The sequence below is a fragment of the Phocoena sinus genome, chromosome X (assembly GCF_008692025.1).
Source record: "Phocoena sinus isolate mPhoSin1 chromosome X, mPhoSin1.pri, whole genome shotgun sequence".
Taxonomy (NCBI): domain Eukaryota; kingdom Metazoa; phylum Chordata; class Mammalia; order Artiodactyla; family Phocoenidae; genus Phocoena; species Phocoena sinus.
The window spans coordinates 68,693,097-68,709,362 of record NC_045784.1 but is presented as its reverse complement, the minus strand read 5'-3'; the positions used below and the strand labels follow the sequence as shown (position 1 = coordinate 68,709,362).

General features: G+C 38.2%; 2 protein-coding genes across 4 annotated transcripts in view; one reads left to right on the top strand and one right to left on the bottom strand.

The window, feature by feature from the left end:
• BRWD3 (bromodomain and WD repeat domain containing 3) overlaps positions 1–16,266 on the top strand; it is a 118,876-nt gene that overhangs the window by 80,876 nt on the left and 21,734 nt on the right. For both annotated transcript variants that reach the window (XM_032620103.1, XM_032620102.1), the window contains exons 23-26: positions 518–686; positions 1,553–1,666; positions 6,201–6,308; positions 8,929–9,053. In XM_032620103.1, the coding sequence (XP_032475994.1) occupies positions 518–686; positions 1,553–1,666; positions 6,201–6,308; positions 8,929–9,053 (516 nt within the window). The remainder of the gene's footprint in view (positions 1–517; positions 687–1,552; positions 1,667–6,200; positions 6,309–8,928; positions 9,054–16,266) is intronic.
• Positions 7,884–12,179, bottom strand: LOC116747651 (tubulin alpha chain-like). 2 transcript variants are annotated; one of them, XM_032620104.1, is made up of 2 exons: positions 12,150–12,170; positions 7,884–8,449 (listed from the first exon to the last, which is right to left on the bottom strand). In XM_032620104.1, exon 2 carries the CDS (start codon positions 8,375–8,377, stop codon positions 7,919–7,921), a length of 459 nt encoding a protein of 152 aa, XP_032475995.1. In that variant the 5' UTR covers positions 8,378–8,449; positions 12,150–12,170; the 3' UTR covers positions 7,884–7,918. The 2 variants fall into 2 exon arrangements, 1 of the variants encoding a protein (XP_032475995.1); XR_004348093.1 differs by having other exon boundaries at positions 7,976–8,107; positions 12,150–12,179.

The following is a 16,266-nucleotide window of genomic DNA, read 5'->3' as shown; positions in this document are numbered from 1 at the left end:
TTGGTAAAGCAGAGTTAAAATAGTATTTTATAGTAGAAAGAGTACTGGGTTGGAAGCCCAGAGACCTGTTGTTTTATCCTAGCTCTACCAATATCTTTTTGCGCATGTCATCATGGACTTTAGTTCCCTAAAATAGTTCCATCTGTAAAATAAGATTCTTTGTAAATCCAAGATTCTACACCTTGGCAGGCTATGTGTATTTATTTCAGGTTTAAAACAACTATATTTAACCATTTTCAGGGATAAGGAACATCTTTATTTAAAGAAGCTTTTGTGATTTGGACAGGAATTTTGAATTTTAAATCCTGTTATGGGAAACTAAGCATTATACTTTATCCAAGAAGCATTTCACTAAAATCACTTAGGTAATGATCAAAATTCTATATTTGATATTTTTTTATCTTTGGTTAGAACAAAATCAAACCATGTCATTTATAATGCTGTTTGATTACAAAATGATCATCTTTCAATCATGAGGCAAAACTATTCCTTTTCTGAACTTATGTATTATTTACAGTGATTCATCAAGTGAATATTCTGATTGGACAGCAGATGCTGGAATAAATTTGCAACCTCCAAAAAGGCAAACGAGACAGGCAACACGGAAAATATGCAGCAGCTCTGAGGAGGAGAATTTGAAGTCACTTGAAGAACGGCAAAAGAAACCTAAACAGACTAGAAAGAAGGTTTGTAAGTTTACAGGTTGTTTTTCTTTTTTGGGGGAGGTTTTGGTTTTTTCCTTTGATACTTGAATATTTAACAGTAACACTTCACTTTTATCTAAAAATAATATTCCATCTGAGAAACTAAGTAAAATTGTATAAAAGATGTAAAGATTTTTTGAAATTTTTCTGTTGTCAAAAGTAGAGGCTAGAATATTTTCATTATTATGTTAACATTAAATAAAAACATTTTGACAGTTGTTTGTTAAAATGTAGTAGAGTTTTTAAATAAGCCACTGTAGTATAAAAGGATTATTCTTGTCATGTCACCAGTCATAGATCTCTATATATTTTTGACTTGTAAAATGGAAGGATATGATAAATCATGTAGGGCTTCTTCTATTTCTTTATGTTTTTATTTCATCCCAATGATGGGGTTTTATTTCCCACTATAATTTCATTTGAATGATGTAAAAACTTAATCCACAGAGTTCCTTGAATATTAATTTAAAAATGGATTCTGTATTCATTCTGTAACCTCTTGCTTTAGTAGACAGAATTATCTTCTTGATGGTCATCATTTAATTGGCAAAAAGTTGTGTTACTTGTATTTGAATTCCTTTGATATACTAGGGACATGAAGAGTAAAATTTGTGGGTTTTAGATAGTATATAGTGTCATATTATCTGTCAGCCAAAATTGAACATGTTACTCACTTGATTGTTTTATTGGTACAAAAGTTATGCATAATTAATTGGTAAAAGAAAATGTTTAAAGTTTGTATATTTTGTGTTTTATTATAACCTGATGTTTTTAACATTTTCTACCTGCTATTTTTTCTACAATTGTTCATATATTTACAGTTTATATGTTTGTGAACTATATTTTAGAAAGGAGGACTGGTTTCTATGGCAGGTGAGCCCAATGAAGAATGGTTTGCCCCTCAGTGGATCTTGGATACCATACCACGACGTTCCCCGTTTGTCCCACAGATGGGAGACGAGGTAATTGTTTTCTGTTAAATAACGTTTTTCTCTTGGAACCTCAAGAGTACTCACTTTAATATCAGTCTTAGGCCATTCATATTCTTAATTCTATTATAGTTATGTGTTCACCATCTTAACTGTGCTGCTCAATTATATATTTATTGTGGACAGTGACTGAATCTTACTAATTTTTGTGTCCTTTGTAGGGCTTGACACAGAGTCTTTAGTATAGTAGATGCTCAATGAACATTGAGATAAATTGATTGGCTTGTGAAGCCATGAAAATAATTGTCTTTATTTTTATCTTAATTGCCACATAGTAGAATTGAGTGGTATTTTGAATCCTAATCAAGTCCTAATACTGTTTTTTGTTTGTTTGTTTTTTTAAAAGAAGCCCATGCTCAACCTGATAGAAAATATTCTAGAGGATGATCACCCCTTTCAATGCTTACGGGAAAGTCATTTCACAAACAAGGCCTTCCTACTGAACCTATGATTGAATAACAGCCATATTTATGATTGGTCAGTCAAAAATTGATTTAAATTCTATACAGTGAAAAATTTTTATTTGATTTTCTTATGAAAATTATGGTAGCATTGTTATATTTTGAGCCCTAGTTGGCTTGTATAGTCTCTGACATATTGACTAATCATTCATTTTTGAATGATTAAATGCTTACCCACAGTTTTCAACTTAAGACCCATAGTAGGAATGTAATATTATCATCGTAATAAAGAAGGAGCAGAACCTTGGAAATGGTTCTAAAAGTCTTGGAACCAATAAAAATTTTACCAAACTTTTCTATAATTGTCTACTATAGATATTTTGTACCAGAGATAGCTACCAAGTAGCCTTACAATTAAGCAATTACTTATTATTATAATATCTTTTGATATTATTATAAATGTTTCCTTTCCTAAGTGTGTCTTCTTGTAAGTGTCAGACTTTTGAGCAATGCTCGTTTGTTTTGTTATTTTAGTAAAACGTGCTCTGGATGAATGCTGTATGAAAAAACTTAGAAGAGCTTTCTTAGGGGTATATCCAAAAATCACTATTTCTTGTATTTATTGCCTTTTTTATGGAGGCTTAAGAGAAATAATTTTGAATTAATCTTAGAACAGGGGGACTTCCTGGTGGGCCAGTGGTTAAGAATCTGCCTTCCAATGCAGGGAGCGCAGGTTCAATCCCTGGTCAGGGAACTAAGATCCTGCATGCTAAGGGGCAACTAAGCCTGCTTGCCACAACTACGGAGCCCACATGCCACAACTACAGAGCCCGTGTGCCACAACTACAGAGCTCATGCGCTCTGGAGCCTGTGCACCACAACTAGAGAGCCCATGCGCTGCAACTAGAGAGAAGCCCACATGCCACAGCAAAAGATCCCATGTGCTGCAACTAAGACCCAATGCAGCCAAAAATAAATAAATAAATAAGCAAATAAATATTTTTAAAAAATCTTAGAACAGAATGAGGATCTGTATACTCTATGATCTGAGACTCCTCTCTATTTTATAGGACCATATTTACCTTTCCCTTTATTTTGTTAAACTTAGTGCATGATTATATGCTTCAAGACTAATGTGTATTAGGTAATGACAGTTGTTCAGGTAATGGAAAAGTTGTATAAGTGAATCAGACAGTGAAATACGTGAATTAAAGAATGTTGTTAAAGAACCCATAAAGGCAGAAACATACTTTTATATAATCAATCTGTTAATGACAGCATTACTTTTTACTTTTAAGTGTTAAGCCTTCATTATTTTGCCTGGAATACCCCTACCCACAGGTCATTGCCTCTCAAAATGCTCATTTTTCAAGGTTTAACTTAAATGCCAACTTCTTTTGCATGTTATCCCTACTTACCATTTGCTTGCCACTCCTTCTTCATGTGCTTTCCTATCTCAATTATTTCTTATGATACATTCTACATTCTGCCTTGTATCATACTCATATATCTACATATCTGTCCATATCCTTGAGGGAAAGGATTTTATTTTGATGTCTTACCATAGCACCCAGTGCCTTGTACATATATATTTGATCAATATTTGTTGAGTACAGGAATAAATATATAATAAAGGATATCTGAATAACATGCTTATCATGTTATTGGTAAGCATGGTAATGACATTTTTTTACCACTACAGTTGTGTTTATATACTAATATTTAAACGTTTAAAAAATTTTTACTTGTATTTTTAACTGTTAGAAATTCTGACTTAGTGTTGATTGGTAGAATATGTCAGTGTATTTTTAAAATCTCCATAGTATGGTATTTTTTACATTACTTTCTTCTATTTATCTCTAACACCCCTTTAAAAGTATTATAGGAAACATAAGCTTTTTTTTTTCTTTTTTTAAAAATTTTTATTGGAGTATAGTTGATTTACAATGTTGTGTTAGTTTCAGGTGTACAGCAAAGTGAGTCAGTTATACATATACATATATCCACTCTTATTTTCTTTTTTTTTCTTTTTTTTTTTTTTTTTTTTTTGCGGTACACGGGCCTCTCACTGTTGTGGCCTCTCTCGTCACGGAGCACAGGCTCTGGACGCGCAGGCCCAGCGGCCATGGCTCACGGGCCCAGCCACTCCACAGCCTGTGGGATCCTCCCGGACCGGGGCACGAACCCGTGTCCCCTGCATCGGCAGGCAGACTCTCAACCACTGCACCACCAGGGAAGCCCTTTTTTTCTTTTTTGATTCTTCTCCCATATATGCCATTACAGAGTAGTGAGTAGAGTTACCTGTGCTATACAGAAGGTTCTTATTAGTTATCTATTTTATATATAGTAGTGGGTATATGTCAATCCCAATCTCCTAATTTATTCCTTTCCCCCTTATTCCCTGATAACCATAAGTTTGTTTTCTACATCCATGGCTCTACTTCTATTTTGTAAATAAGTTCATTTGTACCCTTTTTTTTTTCGATTCCACATGTAAGTGGTATCATAATGATATTTGTTTTTCTCTTTCTGACTTCATTCAGTATGAAAAATCTAGGTCCATCCATGTTGCTGCAAATGGCATTACTTTGTTCTTTTTTATTGACTCTAGGTCCATCCACTTCACTACAAATAACTCAATTTCATTTATTTTTATGGCTGAGTAATATTCTATTATATATATGTACCACACCTTCTTTATCCATTCCTCTGTTGAACATTTAGGTTGCTTCAGTGTTGCTTCTGGCTATTGTAAATAGTGCTGCAATGGACACTGGAGTGCATGAAACCTAATAAGATTTTGACAAATTACTTCTCTGTGCCCTAGTTTCATCAACTGTACAGTGGGGATAAAGGTATCTACCTTATAGGGCTCTGGGAAGGATTAAATTAAAGGATATTTGTAGGGCACTTAGGATAGTACCTGAGGCATGCTACTCTGTCTGTCCTTTGTTATTGTTATTAATCTTTCAAACACCTCTGCCAGCAGAATGTCCTCTTCATTTGACAGGTGAGCATGTCGAAGGCCAGAGTCACATGGCCTGTAAGGGTAGCACCAACAGCAGTCAGGTCTCCTGACTTCTTCCCTGTCCCTATGGTTGCCTTTGTGTAATGATTGTGGGGTGTTTGGATTCATAATAAATAAAGGAAGCAGAGTGGGAAAAACGCCTACAAAGTAGGCCTGCTGTTTGGAAGAAGCTACGTGTACAAGAAGGGTGGCATTACTTACATATTCTACTTGCAACCTGATCTTAAGCTTCTCAGGTACAGAGTGCACCCAGGGCTATTTAGGGAACATTACTGCAAGGCCATTTGCACTGGCATTGTTCTACCCTGGTGGGCACAGGCTTGGGACAATAAGCTGTATCCAGGGTTGGCATTCACTTTGGAAATGTTTGCTGATTGTTTAATCAGATTCAGTATTCCAAGCCTTAAAGGAGGCTAAGATTTTTGTGGTTGGGAGGTGATTTGAACCTGTCAGTATGGTGTGAGGACAAAAAAAAATTATTGTGGGAAAGAAACTTTATTTAATGAATCAGAATATGGTAGTGAATGCTGTCTTAAAAGAGGTGAACAGTTTTGTCAAGCACTTGGATTCATTTTCCTTCCATACCATGCTAGTTCTGATATTATTTCTTACAAAATAAAAATTTTAATCTGTCTAGAAATTACTGTATTTAGTAGCCTGTGGTTAGAAATACATATATATATATATATATATATATATATATATATATATATAATGTGTAGGCTATTAAAATGTTGATGCTTTAGAATGTCAATTACAGATTGAAATATATTACTTTAAAATGTGACCACTTTTGTGTACATTTGTCATTAGTCTATTTCTTCAGAAATTTATGAAGGTGCTAGGGAGAAGAAGGACTGTGTGTGTTTTTATTATGCAATATTTAGCACAGGGCTACATAGACATGAGTACTGAATGAACATTATTTGATTATAAGTACCTTTATTGTATAATTTTTTTCAAAATTATGATTATTTATATTCTTTGTAAACAGAAGAGGACATTTGTAGGAATATATTGGGAAGTATAGTGGTGTTAAATGGGATGCTGCTGTTTAATACCTCATGTTTTTTTTTAGCTTATATATTTTAGGCAAGGACATGAAGCTTATATACGGGCTGTAAGAAAATCAAAAATATACAGCGTTAACCTACAAAAACAGCCATGGAATAAAATGGATCTCAGGGTAAGTTCACCAAATTAATAATCTATGCAATTGAAGTATCTTAGGAATTAAGTTATTAGCCTGTAGGCTTATTCTCAGTTTCTGGATATTTCACTGTTGATTGTGCATCTAGGATAAAGTGATGTACCATACTCTTGTACAGCTGAGTGTTATAGGTCACATTTTATGGTTCCCGAAATTTGTATGCCACCTGTTGTCTTGATTATTTGACCTAATTTCCTTCAAGCTTCAGGTCCTGTAGTGTATACCATTCTATTGATATAATTGGAGCAAAGCAGTAGTTCCATGGTGTGGATATTTTCCTCAGCAGCTTTGAACGTTCTAGAAGCTCTATAAACTGTGACTGCATGTGTGGACCACAAACACCCTTGAGATTCTGGCAAATTTAGGATATAGTAAATATCATAAATCCTAAGAAACTCATGACTTTGTGGTGCTTTATTTATTATTTCTTTTGATATAGTACCTATGTAGTTACATGTCATTGAATAAAACAGATATGTTTATTTTTTAGAGAAGGATTTTCTCACTGTAAATACATATTCATTCGTTCATTCATATGTATATAAATACAGACAAAGAGACATAGAGATACATACACCATCATTTCTACTTAGGTTTACATTTGTTTTTGTCATTTTGTTTTTTCGACTCTGAGAACAAGAGAGTAAAGGGCAATTTTATGATAGTTTTCCAGGTAAATGAAGGGTTGTTGTGTAATGATGCTTAAAAGGAAGGATGCAAGAGAGAATGTATATATTTATTTAAATAAAGATTTGACACTTAAAAAATTGTATTAAGGTTGTAAGGTGCTAAAATTTCTTATCAAGTGAACTTTACATAATCATCTCCTGGGAAACAGGAATGCTACCATCTGTTCTGAATCAGGTGAAAATTGAGGTTTTTGTTCTTGTTTATTTTTTTTAGGATCAAAGGAATAAATAAACCATATGATTTCCTACTTTAAATTCTAACCCTGTGGTTCTAGGAAATTTTAGGAGGCAGCATATATGTGGTATAAGAGCCTGGGCTTTGGAATAAGACCTGAATTTCAATCCCAGCTCTGCTATATACTAGTGTATAACTTGAAACAAGTCACTGTACCCATGAGGCTCAGTTTTGTCATCTGTTAAGTGTGACTAATAACAATGTATAAGGATGGTATTATAAAATAATATTGTAGGCACTCATAAATGTGAGTTCTTTTCCCAAACATATACATAACATGTCCACCTGCCTACTTACAAACTGTATTTCTGCTAGAGGAGTGATTATTTTCTTTTTTTAAATAGAAATATCACTTTTATTGACAAGATAGGGCCACAATGGGCAGCTCCACAGAACACAAATAAGACAGTCTCAAGACAAGTGTGTAAAATTGCAGCAGACAGGTTAATACTCTTTACCCTCATCCTCTCCCTCAGCACTATCCGCTCCAGCCTCCTCATACTCCTTCTCAAGGGCAGCCATGTCCTCACAGGCCTCAGAAAACTCTCTTTCCTCCATGCCCTCACCCACGTACCAGTGAACAAAGGCACTCTTGACATACATCAGGTCAAACTTGTGGTCCAGGTGAGCCTTCTTGCCATAGTCGACAGAGAGACGTTCCATCAGCAGGGAGGTGAACCCAGAACCAGTTCCCCACCAAAGCTGTGGAAAACCAGGAAGCCCTGAAGGCCTGTGCACTGGTCAGCCAGTTTCCGAATTTGGTCCAAGACAAGGTCAATGATCTCCTTGCCAATGGTGTAGTGACCGTGGAAATAGTTATTGGCAGCATCTTCCTTGCCTGTGACGATCTGCTCAGGGTGGAAGAGCTGGTGGTAGGTGCCAGTGTGAACTTCACCAGTGATTGTGGGTTCCAGGTCTACAAACGCTGCCCTGGGCACATGCTTGCCAGCACCTGTCTCACTGAAGAAGGTGTTGAAGGAGTCAACAACTCCTCCAATGGTCTTGTCACTTGGCATCTGGTCATCAGGCTGGATGCCATGTTCCAGGCAGTAGAGCTCCCAGCAGAAATTGCTGATCTGGACACCAGCCTGGCCAACATGGATGGAGATGCACTCACGCATGACTGAGACTTGTAGGGTTCTGTGGGGTTGGAGGAGGCGAGAAGACGGCCACAAAGATCTCCCACTGACAGACTATCAAGGAGTTCAGGAGAGAAGTAGTGACAAGAGGAGTGATTCTTAACCAGCAGAGCAATTCTTAACTCCCCAGAGAAAAACCTGGGGAGTTTTTTCAAAATATGTATGACTGAGCTCTACCCCAGACATAGTGAACTCAATTCCATAGTAGTAGGGTTTAGGAACATGAATTTTAAAAATGTTCCCAAGGGGATTCTGCTGTTTATCGTTGGTTTATAGCCCTGCACTAAACTACAAATTGCTATTAAGGGGTCAAGAGCCATGTCTTATTACCTTTAACACTTAGTGGAGTGCCTAGTATCTAGTGGGTATTAGGATAATTTTTATTTTTTTATTTTTAAAGTTTTATTGGAGTATAGTTGATTTACAAAGTTGTTTCAGATAATTTTTAAATTGTTCAAATAATGAAATAATATGCAAATGTTAGGCAATTATTTATATTGAAAGTAATAATTTATTGTTATTCTCATGAATAGGAACAAGAATTTGTTAAGATTGTAGGAATCAAATATGAGGTTGGACCACCTACACTGTGCTGCTTGAAGCTTGCATTTCTGGACCCCATTTCAGGCAAAATGACTGGAGAATCTTTTTCCATTAAGTGAGTATCTATCTTGGATCGTGTGTGTGTGTGTGTGTGTGTGTGTGTGTGTGTGTGTGTGTGTGTGTGTATTTTAATCCCTATGATGTATTCTGCAGAGTACAAGTCTTAATGGGAAAGAAAACATGACAGCACTACAGGCTTTAGAGTTTAAGGACCAAGGTTTAATGTTTAATTCTTGCTTTGTTTCTCCACTTAATAGCTCTCTCTCTCTCTCTCTCTCTCTCTCTCTCTCTCTCTATATATATATATATATATATATATATATATATATAATGTATATATATCTCAACTGAAAAATGTATAATGTGAGAGTTGTGGGTTTCAGTTTTATTTGGGGACTTACTGAGGACTATAGTCTTGGAGACAGCCTCTAAGATAGCTCTGGCAAACTGCTCTCAAGAGTTAGGAGGGAATGAGCCAGCATATGTATGATTTTTGGGGGGCTGGGAAATACCTGTAGTCAAGCATACATCCTGCTAGTTATTGCTAGTCACAAGGATCAGATATCTCAGTTAATGGTTTTAGTGCTTTTCTATATATGGGAAGATGCAAGAATCTGGGGTCATTGAAGTTCTTCATTACATATGCATCTTAACTATCTAGGGGCCCATATATCCAAAACACAGAATGTTTCATCTTGAATTCCTTTCAGGGTGTGCTGTAGGTCAGCAACTACAGTGGCTAATGACTTGATTCTTGTAGAACTGGAGTCGCAGGCAACATATTTCTGTTTACAGTAACCCCCGTTGGTCATAAATTCATCTAAGGTTTGGGAAGAATGTCATGACCCATTTGTCCCATGGCATTATGAAGGCTTATTCTTAGATCAAGCAAGGACTTTGTTGATAGGCCACTCAATGTGCTATTTCTGGATTAGGCTTGGCATCATTTGTTTTACTAGACTCTTATAATCCAGGAAATATCCTCCCTTGTTGCTTCTTCCCATATCTATAGTTGTGCTATTACAATTAATTTTATATGGAACTATGTATGTGATCAATTGCCTCAAGACATTGAAGCATCATTAGTTTTGTTGAAGACCTGGTTACATAACTAGGTAATGTAAGAAGCAACAATCTTATAAAATAGACAGGATAAAAATAATATAGCTAGTGATATAGGGCTTCCCTGATGGCACAGTGGTTAAGAATCCACCTGCCAATGCAGGGGACATGGGTTCCAGCCCTGGCCTGGGATGCAGGGGACATGGGTTCCAGCCCTGGCCTGGGAAGATCCCACATGCCGTGAAGCAACTAAGCCCGTGTGCCAAAACTACTGACCCTGCACTGTAGAGCCCGTGAGCCACAACTACTGAGCCTGCATGCCACAACTACTGAAGCCCACGTGCCTAGAGCCCGTGCTCCCCAACAAGAAAGGCCACAACAATGAGAAACCCGCACACCACATTGAAGAGTAGCCCCTGCTCACCGCAACTAGAGAAAGCCCACATGCAGCAACAAAGACCCAAGGCAGCCAAAAATAAATACATAATAAATAAATAAATAAGTAATATAGCTAGTGATATAAATGTCATAAGGGAAAGTTGAGGAAGATGGTGGAAGAGTAAGATGCAGAGATCACCTTGCTCCACACAGGTACATCAGAAATACATCTACACGTGGAACTGCTCCTATAGAACACCCACTGAATGATGGCATAAGACTTCAGACCTCCCAAAAGGCAAGAAACTCCCCACGTACATGGGTAGGGCAAAAGAAAAAAGAATAAACAGAGACAAAAGAATAGGGACGGGACCTGCACCAGTGGGAGGGAGCTGTGAAGGAGAAAAGGTTTCTACACACTAGGAAGCACCCTCGTGGGCGGAGACTGCAGGTGGCAGAGGGGGGAGCATTGGAGCTGCAGAGGAGAGTGCAGCCACAGGGGTGCGGAGGGCAAAGCGGAGAGATTCCCGCACAGAGGATTGGTGCCGACCAGCACTCACCAGCCCAAGAGGCTTGTCTGCTCACCCGCCGGGACGGGCAGGGCTGGGAGCTGAGGCTCGGGCTTCTGTGGGAGAGCAGGGAGAGGACTGGGGTTGACGGCGTGTACACAGCCTGAAGGGATTAGTGCACCACGGGTAGCTGGGAGGGAGTCCGGGAAAAAGTCTGGACCTGCCGAAGAGGCAAGAGACTTTTTCCTCCCTCTTTGTTTCCTGGTGTGCGAGGAGAGGGGATTTAAGAGCGCTGCTTAAAGGAGCTCCAGAGATGGGCGCGAGCTGCGGCTGTCAGTGCAGACCCCAGAGACGGGCATGAGACGCTAAGGCTGCTGCTGCCGCCACCAAGAAAGCTGTGTGCAAGCACAGGTCACTATCCACACCTCCCCTCCCGGGAGGATGTGCAGCCCGCTACTGCCAGGGTCCCGTGATCCAGGGACAACTTCCCTGGGAGAACACAGGGCGCGCCTCAGGATGCTGCAACGTCATGCCGCCCTCTCCTTCTGCAGGTTCGCCCCGCATCCATACCCCTCCCTCCCCCCGGCCTGAGTGAGCCAGAGCCCCCGAATCAACTGCTCCTTTAACCCCGTCCTGTCTGAGCGAAGAACAGACGCCCTCAGGCGACCGACGTGCAGAGGCAAGTCCACATCCAAAGCTGAACCCCAGGAGCTGTGCGAACAAAGAAGAGAAAGGGAAATCGCTCCCAGCAGCCTCAGGAACAGCGGATTAAATCTCCACAATCAACTTGATGTACCCTGCATCTGTGGAATACCTGAATAGACAATGAATCATCCCAAATCGAGGAGGTGGACTCTGGGAGCAAGATATATTGTTTTTCCCCCTTTTCCTCTTTTTGTGAGTGTGTATGTGTATGCTTCTCTGTGATATTTTGTCTGTAGAGCTTTGCTTTCACCATTTGCCCTAGGGTTCTGTCCATCCGTTTCCTGTTTTTTTTTTTTTTTTACTTAAAAATTATTTTTCTTAATAATTTTTATTTTAGTAACTTTTAAAAATTTTATCTTACTTTATTTTATTTTATCCTCTTTCTATTTTTTATCCCTTTTATTCTGAGCTGTGTGGATGAAGGCTCTTAGTGCTCCAGCCAGGATTCAGTGCTGTGCCTCTGAGGTGGGAGAGCCAACTTCAGAACACTGGTCCACAAGAGACCTCTCAACTCCACGTCACATCAAATGGTGAAAATCTCCCAGAGATCTAAATCTCAACACCAAGACCCAGCTTCACTCAATGACCAGCAAGCTACAGTCTGGACACCCTATGCCAAACAACTAGCAAGACAGGAACACAACCCCACCCATTAGCAGAGGGGCTGCCTAAAATCATAATAAGGCCACAGACAACCCAAAACACACCACCGGAGGTGGACCTGCCCACCAGAAAGACTAGATACAGCCTCATCCATGAGAGCATAGGCACTAGTCCCCTCCACTAGGAAGCCTACACAACCCACTGAACCAAACTTAGCCACTGGGGACAGACACCAAAAACAACAGGAACTATGAACCTACAGCCTGCAAAAAGGAGACCCCAAACACAGTAAGATAAGCAAAATGAGAAGACAGAAAAGCACAGCAGATGAAGGAGCAAGGTAAAAAAAAAACCCAGACCTAACAAATGAAGAGGAAATAGGCAGTCTACCTGAAAAAGAATTCAGAATAATGATAGTAAAGATATCCAAAATCTTGGAAGTAGAATAGAGAAAATGCAAGAAACATTTAACAAGGACCTAGAAGAACTAAAGAGGAAACAAGCAATGATGAACAACAAAATAAATGAAATTAAAAATACTCTAGAAGGGATCAATAGCAGAATAACTGAGACAGAAGAATGGATGAGTGACCTGGAAGACAAAATAGTGGAAATAACTACTGCAGAGCAGAATAAAGAAAAAAACAATGAAAAGAACTGAGGACAGCTTCAGAGAGCTGTGGGACAACATTAAATGCACCAATATTCGAATTATAGGGGTCCCAGAAGAAGAAAAGAAAACGAAAGGGACTGAGAAGATATTTGAAGACATTACAGTTGAAAACTTCCCTAATATGGGAAAGGAAATAGTCAATCAAGTCCAAGAAGCACAGAGAGTCCCATACAGGATAAATCCAAGGAGAAACACGCCAAGACACATATTAATCAAAGTATCAAAAATTAAATACAAAGGAAACAGATTAAAAGCAGCAAGGGAAAAACAACAAATAACACACAAGGGAATCCCCATAAGGATAACAGCTGATCTTTCAGCAGAAACTCTGCAAGCCAGAAGGGAGTGGCAGGGCATAGAATTAGCAATGAAAAAGGAGAAGTAACAACTGACACTGCACAAATACAAAGGATCATGTGAGATTACTACAAACAACTCTATGCCAATAAAATGGACAACCTGGAAGAAATGGACAAATTCTTAGAAATGCACAACCTGCCGAGACGGAACCAGGAAGAAATAGAAAATATGAACACACCAATCACAAGCACTAAAATTGAAATTGTGATTAAAAATCTTCCAACAAACCCAAGCCCAGGACCAGATGGCTTCACAGGCAAATTCTATCAAACATTTAGAGAAGAGCTAACACCTATCCTTCTCAAACTCTTCCAAAATATAGCAGAGGGAGGAACACTCCCAAACTCATTCTATGAGGCCACCATTACCCTGATACCAAAACCAGACAAAAGATGTCACAAAGAAAGAAAAGAACAGGCCGATATCACTGTTGAACATAGATGCAAAAATCCTCAACAAAATACTAGCAAACAGAATCCAACAGCACATTAAAAGGATCATACACCATGATCAAGTCGGATTTATTCCAGGAGTGCAAGAATTCTCAATATACGCAAATCAATCAACGTGATACAGCATATTAACAAATTGAAGGAGGAAATCCATATGATCTTCTCAATAGATGCAGAGAAAGCTTTCAACAAAATTCATCACCCATTTATGATAAAAACCCTGGAGAAAGTAGGCATAGAGGAAACTTTCCTCACCATAATGAAGGCCATATATGAAAAACCCACAGCCAACATCGTCCACAATGGTAAAAAACTGAAAGCATTTCCACTAAGATCAGGAACAAGACAAGGTTGCCCACTCTCACCACTATCATTCAACATAGTTTTGGAAATTTTAGCCACAGCAATCAGAGAAGAAAAAGAAATAAAAGAATCCAAATTGGAAAAGAAGAAGTAAAGCTGTCACTGTTTGCAGATGACATAATACCCTACATAGAGAATCCTAAACATGCTACCGGAAAGCTACTAGAACTAATCAATGAATTTGGTAAAGTAGCAGTATACAAAATTAATGCACAGAAATCTCTGGCATTCCTATACCCTAATGATGAAAAATATGAAAATGAAATTAAGAAAACACTCCCATTTACCATAGCAACAAAAAGAATAAAATATCTAGGAATAAACCTACCTAAGGAGACAATAGACCTGTATGCAGAAAATTATAAGGCACTGATGAAAGAAATGAAAGATGATAGAAATAGATGGAGAGATATACCACGTTCTTTAATTGGAAAAATCAACATTGTGAAAATGACTCTACTACCCAAAGCAATCTACAGATTCAATGCAATCCTTATCAAAGTACCACTGGCATTTTTCACAGAACTAGAACAAAAAGTTTCACAATTTGTATGGAAGCACAAACGACCCCGAATAGCTAAAGCTATCTTGAGAATGAAAAACGGAGCTGGAGGAATCAGGCTACCTGACTTCAGACTATACTTCAAAGCTACTGTAATCAAGACTGTATGGTACTGCCACAAAAGCAGAAATATAGATCAATGGAACAGGATAGAAAGCCCAGAGATAAACCCGCACACATATGGTCACCTTATCTTTGATAAAGGAGGCAAGAATATAGTAGTGGAGAAAAGACAGCCTCTTCAATAAGTGATACTGGGAAAACTGTACAGTTACATGTAAAAGTATGAAATTAGAACACTCCCTAACACCATACACAAAACTAAACTCAAAATGGATTAAAGACTCAAATGTAAGGCCAGACACTCTAACTCTTAGAGGATAACATAAGCAGAACACTCTGTGACATAACTCACAGCAAGATCCTTTTTGACCCACCTCCTAGAGAAATGGAAATAAAAACAAAAGTAAACAAATGGGATCTAATGAAACTTCAAAGCTTTTGCACAGCAAAGGAAACCATAAATAAGACCAAAAGACAACCCTCAGAATGGGAGAAAATATTTGCAGATGATGCAACTGACAAAGGATTAATCTTCAAGATTTATAAGCAGCTCATGCAGCTCAATAACAGAAAAACAACACAATCCAAAAATGGGCAGAAGACTTAAACAGACATTTCTCTACAGAAGATATACAGATTGCCGAGAAACCCATGAAAGAATGCTCAACATCATTAATCATTAGAGAAATACAAAACTACAATGAGATATCATCTCTCACCGGTCAGAATGGCCATCATCAAAAAATCTAGAAACAATAAATGCTGGAGAGGGTGTGGAGAAAAGGAACACGATTGCACTACGGTGAGAATGTAAATTGATACAGCCACTATGGATAACAGTATGGAGGTTCCTTAAAATACTAAAAATTGTACTACCATATTACCCCGTAATGCCACTACTGGGCATATACCCTGAGAAAACCATAATTCAAAAAGAGTCATGTACCAAAATGTTCATTGTGCCTCTATTTACAATAGCCAGGACATGGAAGCAACCTACGTGTCCATCATTGGATGAATGGATAAAGAAGATGTGGCACATATATGCAATGGAATATTACTCAGCCATAAACATAAACGAAATTGAGTTATTCGTAGCGAGGTGGATGGACCTAGAGTCTGTCATACAGAGTGAAGTAAGTCAGAAAGAGAAAAACAAATACCATATGCTAGCACATATATATGGAATCTAAGAAAAAAAAGAAAAAAAAAAGATCATGAAGAACCTAGGGGTAAGCCGGGAATAAAGACACAGACCTACTAGAGAATGGACTTGAGGGTATGGGGAGGGGGAAGGGTAAGCTGAGATTGAGTGAGAGAGTGGCATGGACATATATACACTACCAAACGTAAAATAGATTGCTAGTCGGAAGCAGCTTCATGGCACAGGGAGATCAGCTTTGTGGTTTGTGACCACCTAGAGGGGTGGCATAGGGTGGGTGGGAGTTAGGGAGACGCAAGAGGGAAGAGATTTGGGAACATATGTATATGTATAACTGATTTACTTTGTTATAAAGCAGAAACTAACATACCATTGT

Excerpts from the sequence above, each read along its gene's own strand:
- LOC116747651 (XM_032620104.1), bottom strand. The coding sequence starts at position 8,377 with ATGCGTGAGTGCATCTCCATCCATGTTGGCCAGGCTGGTGTCCAGATC.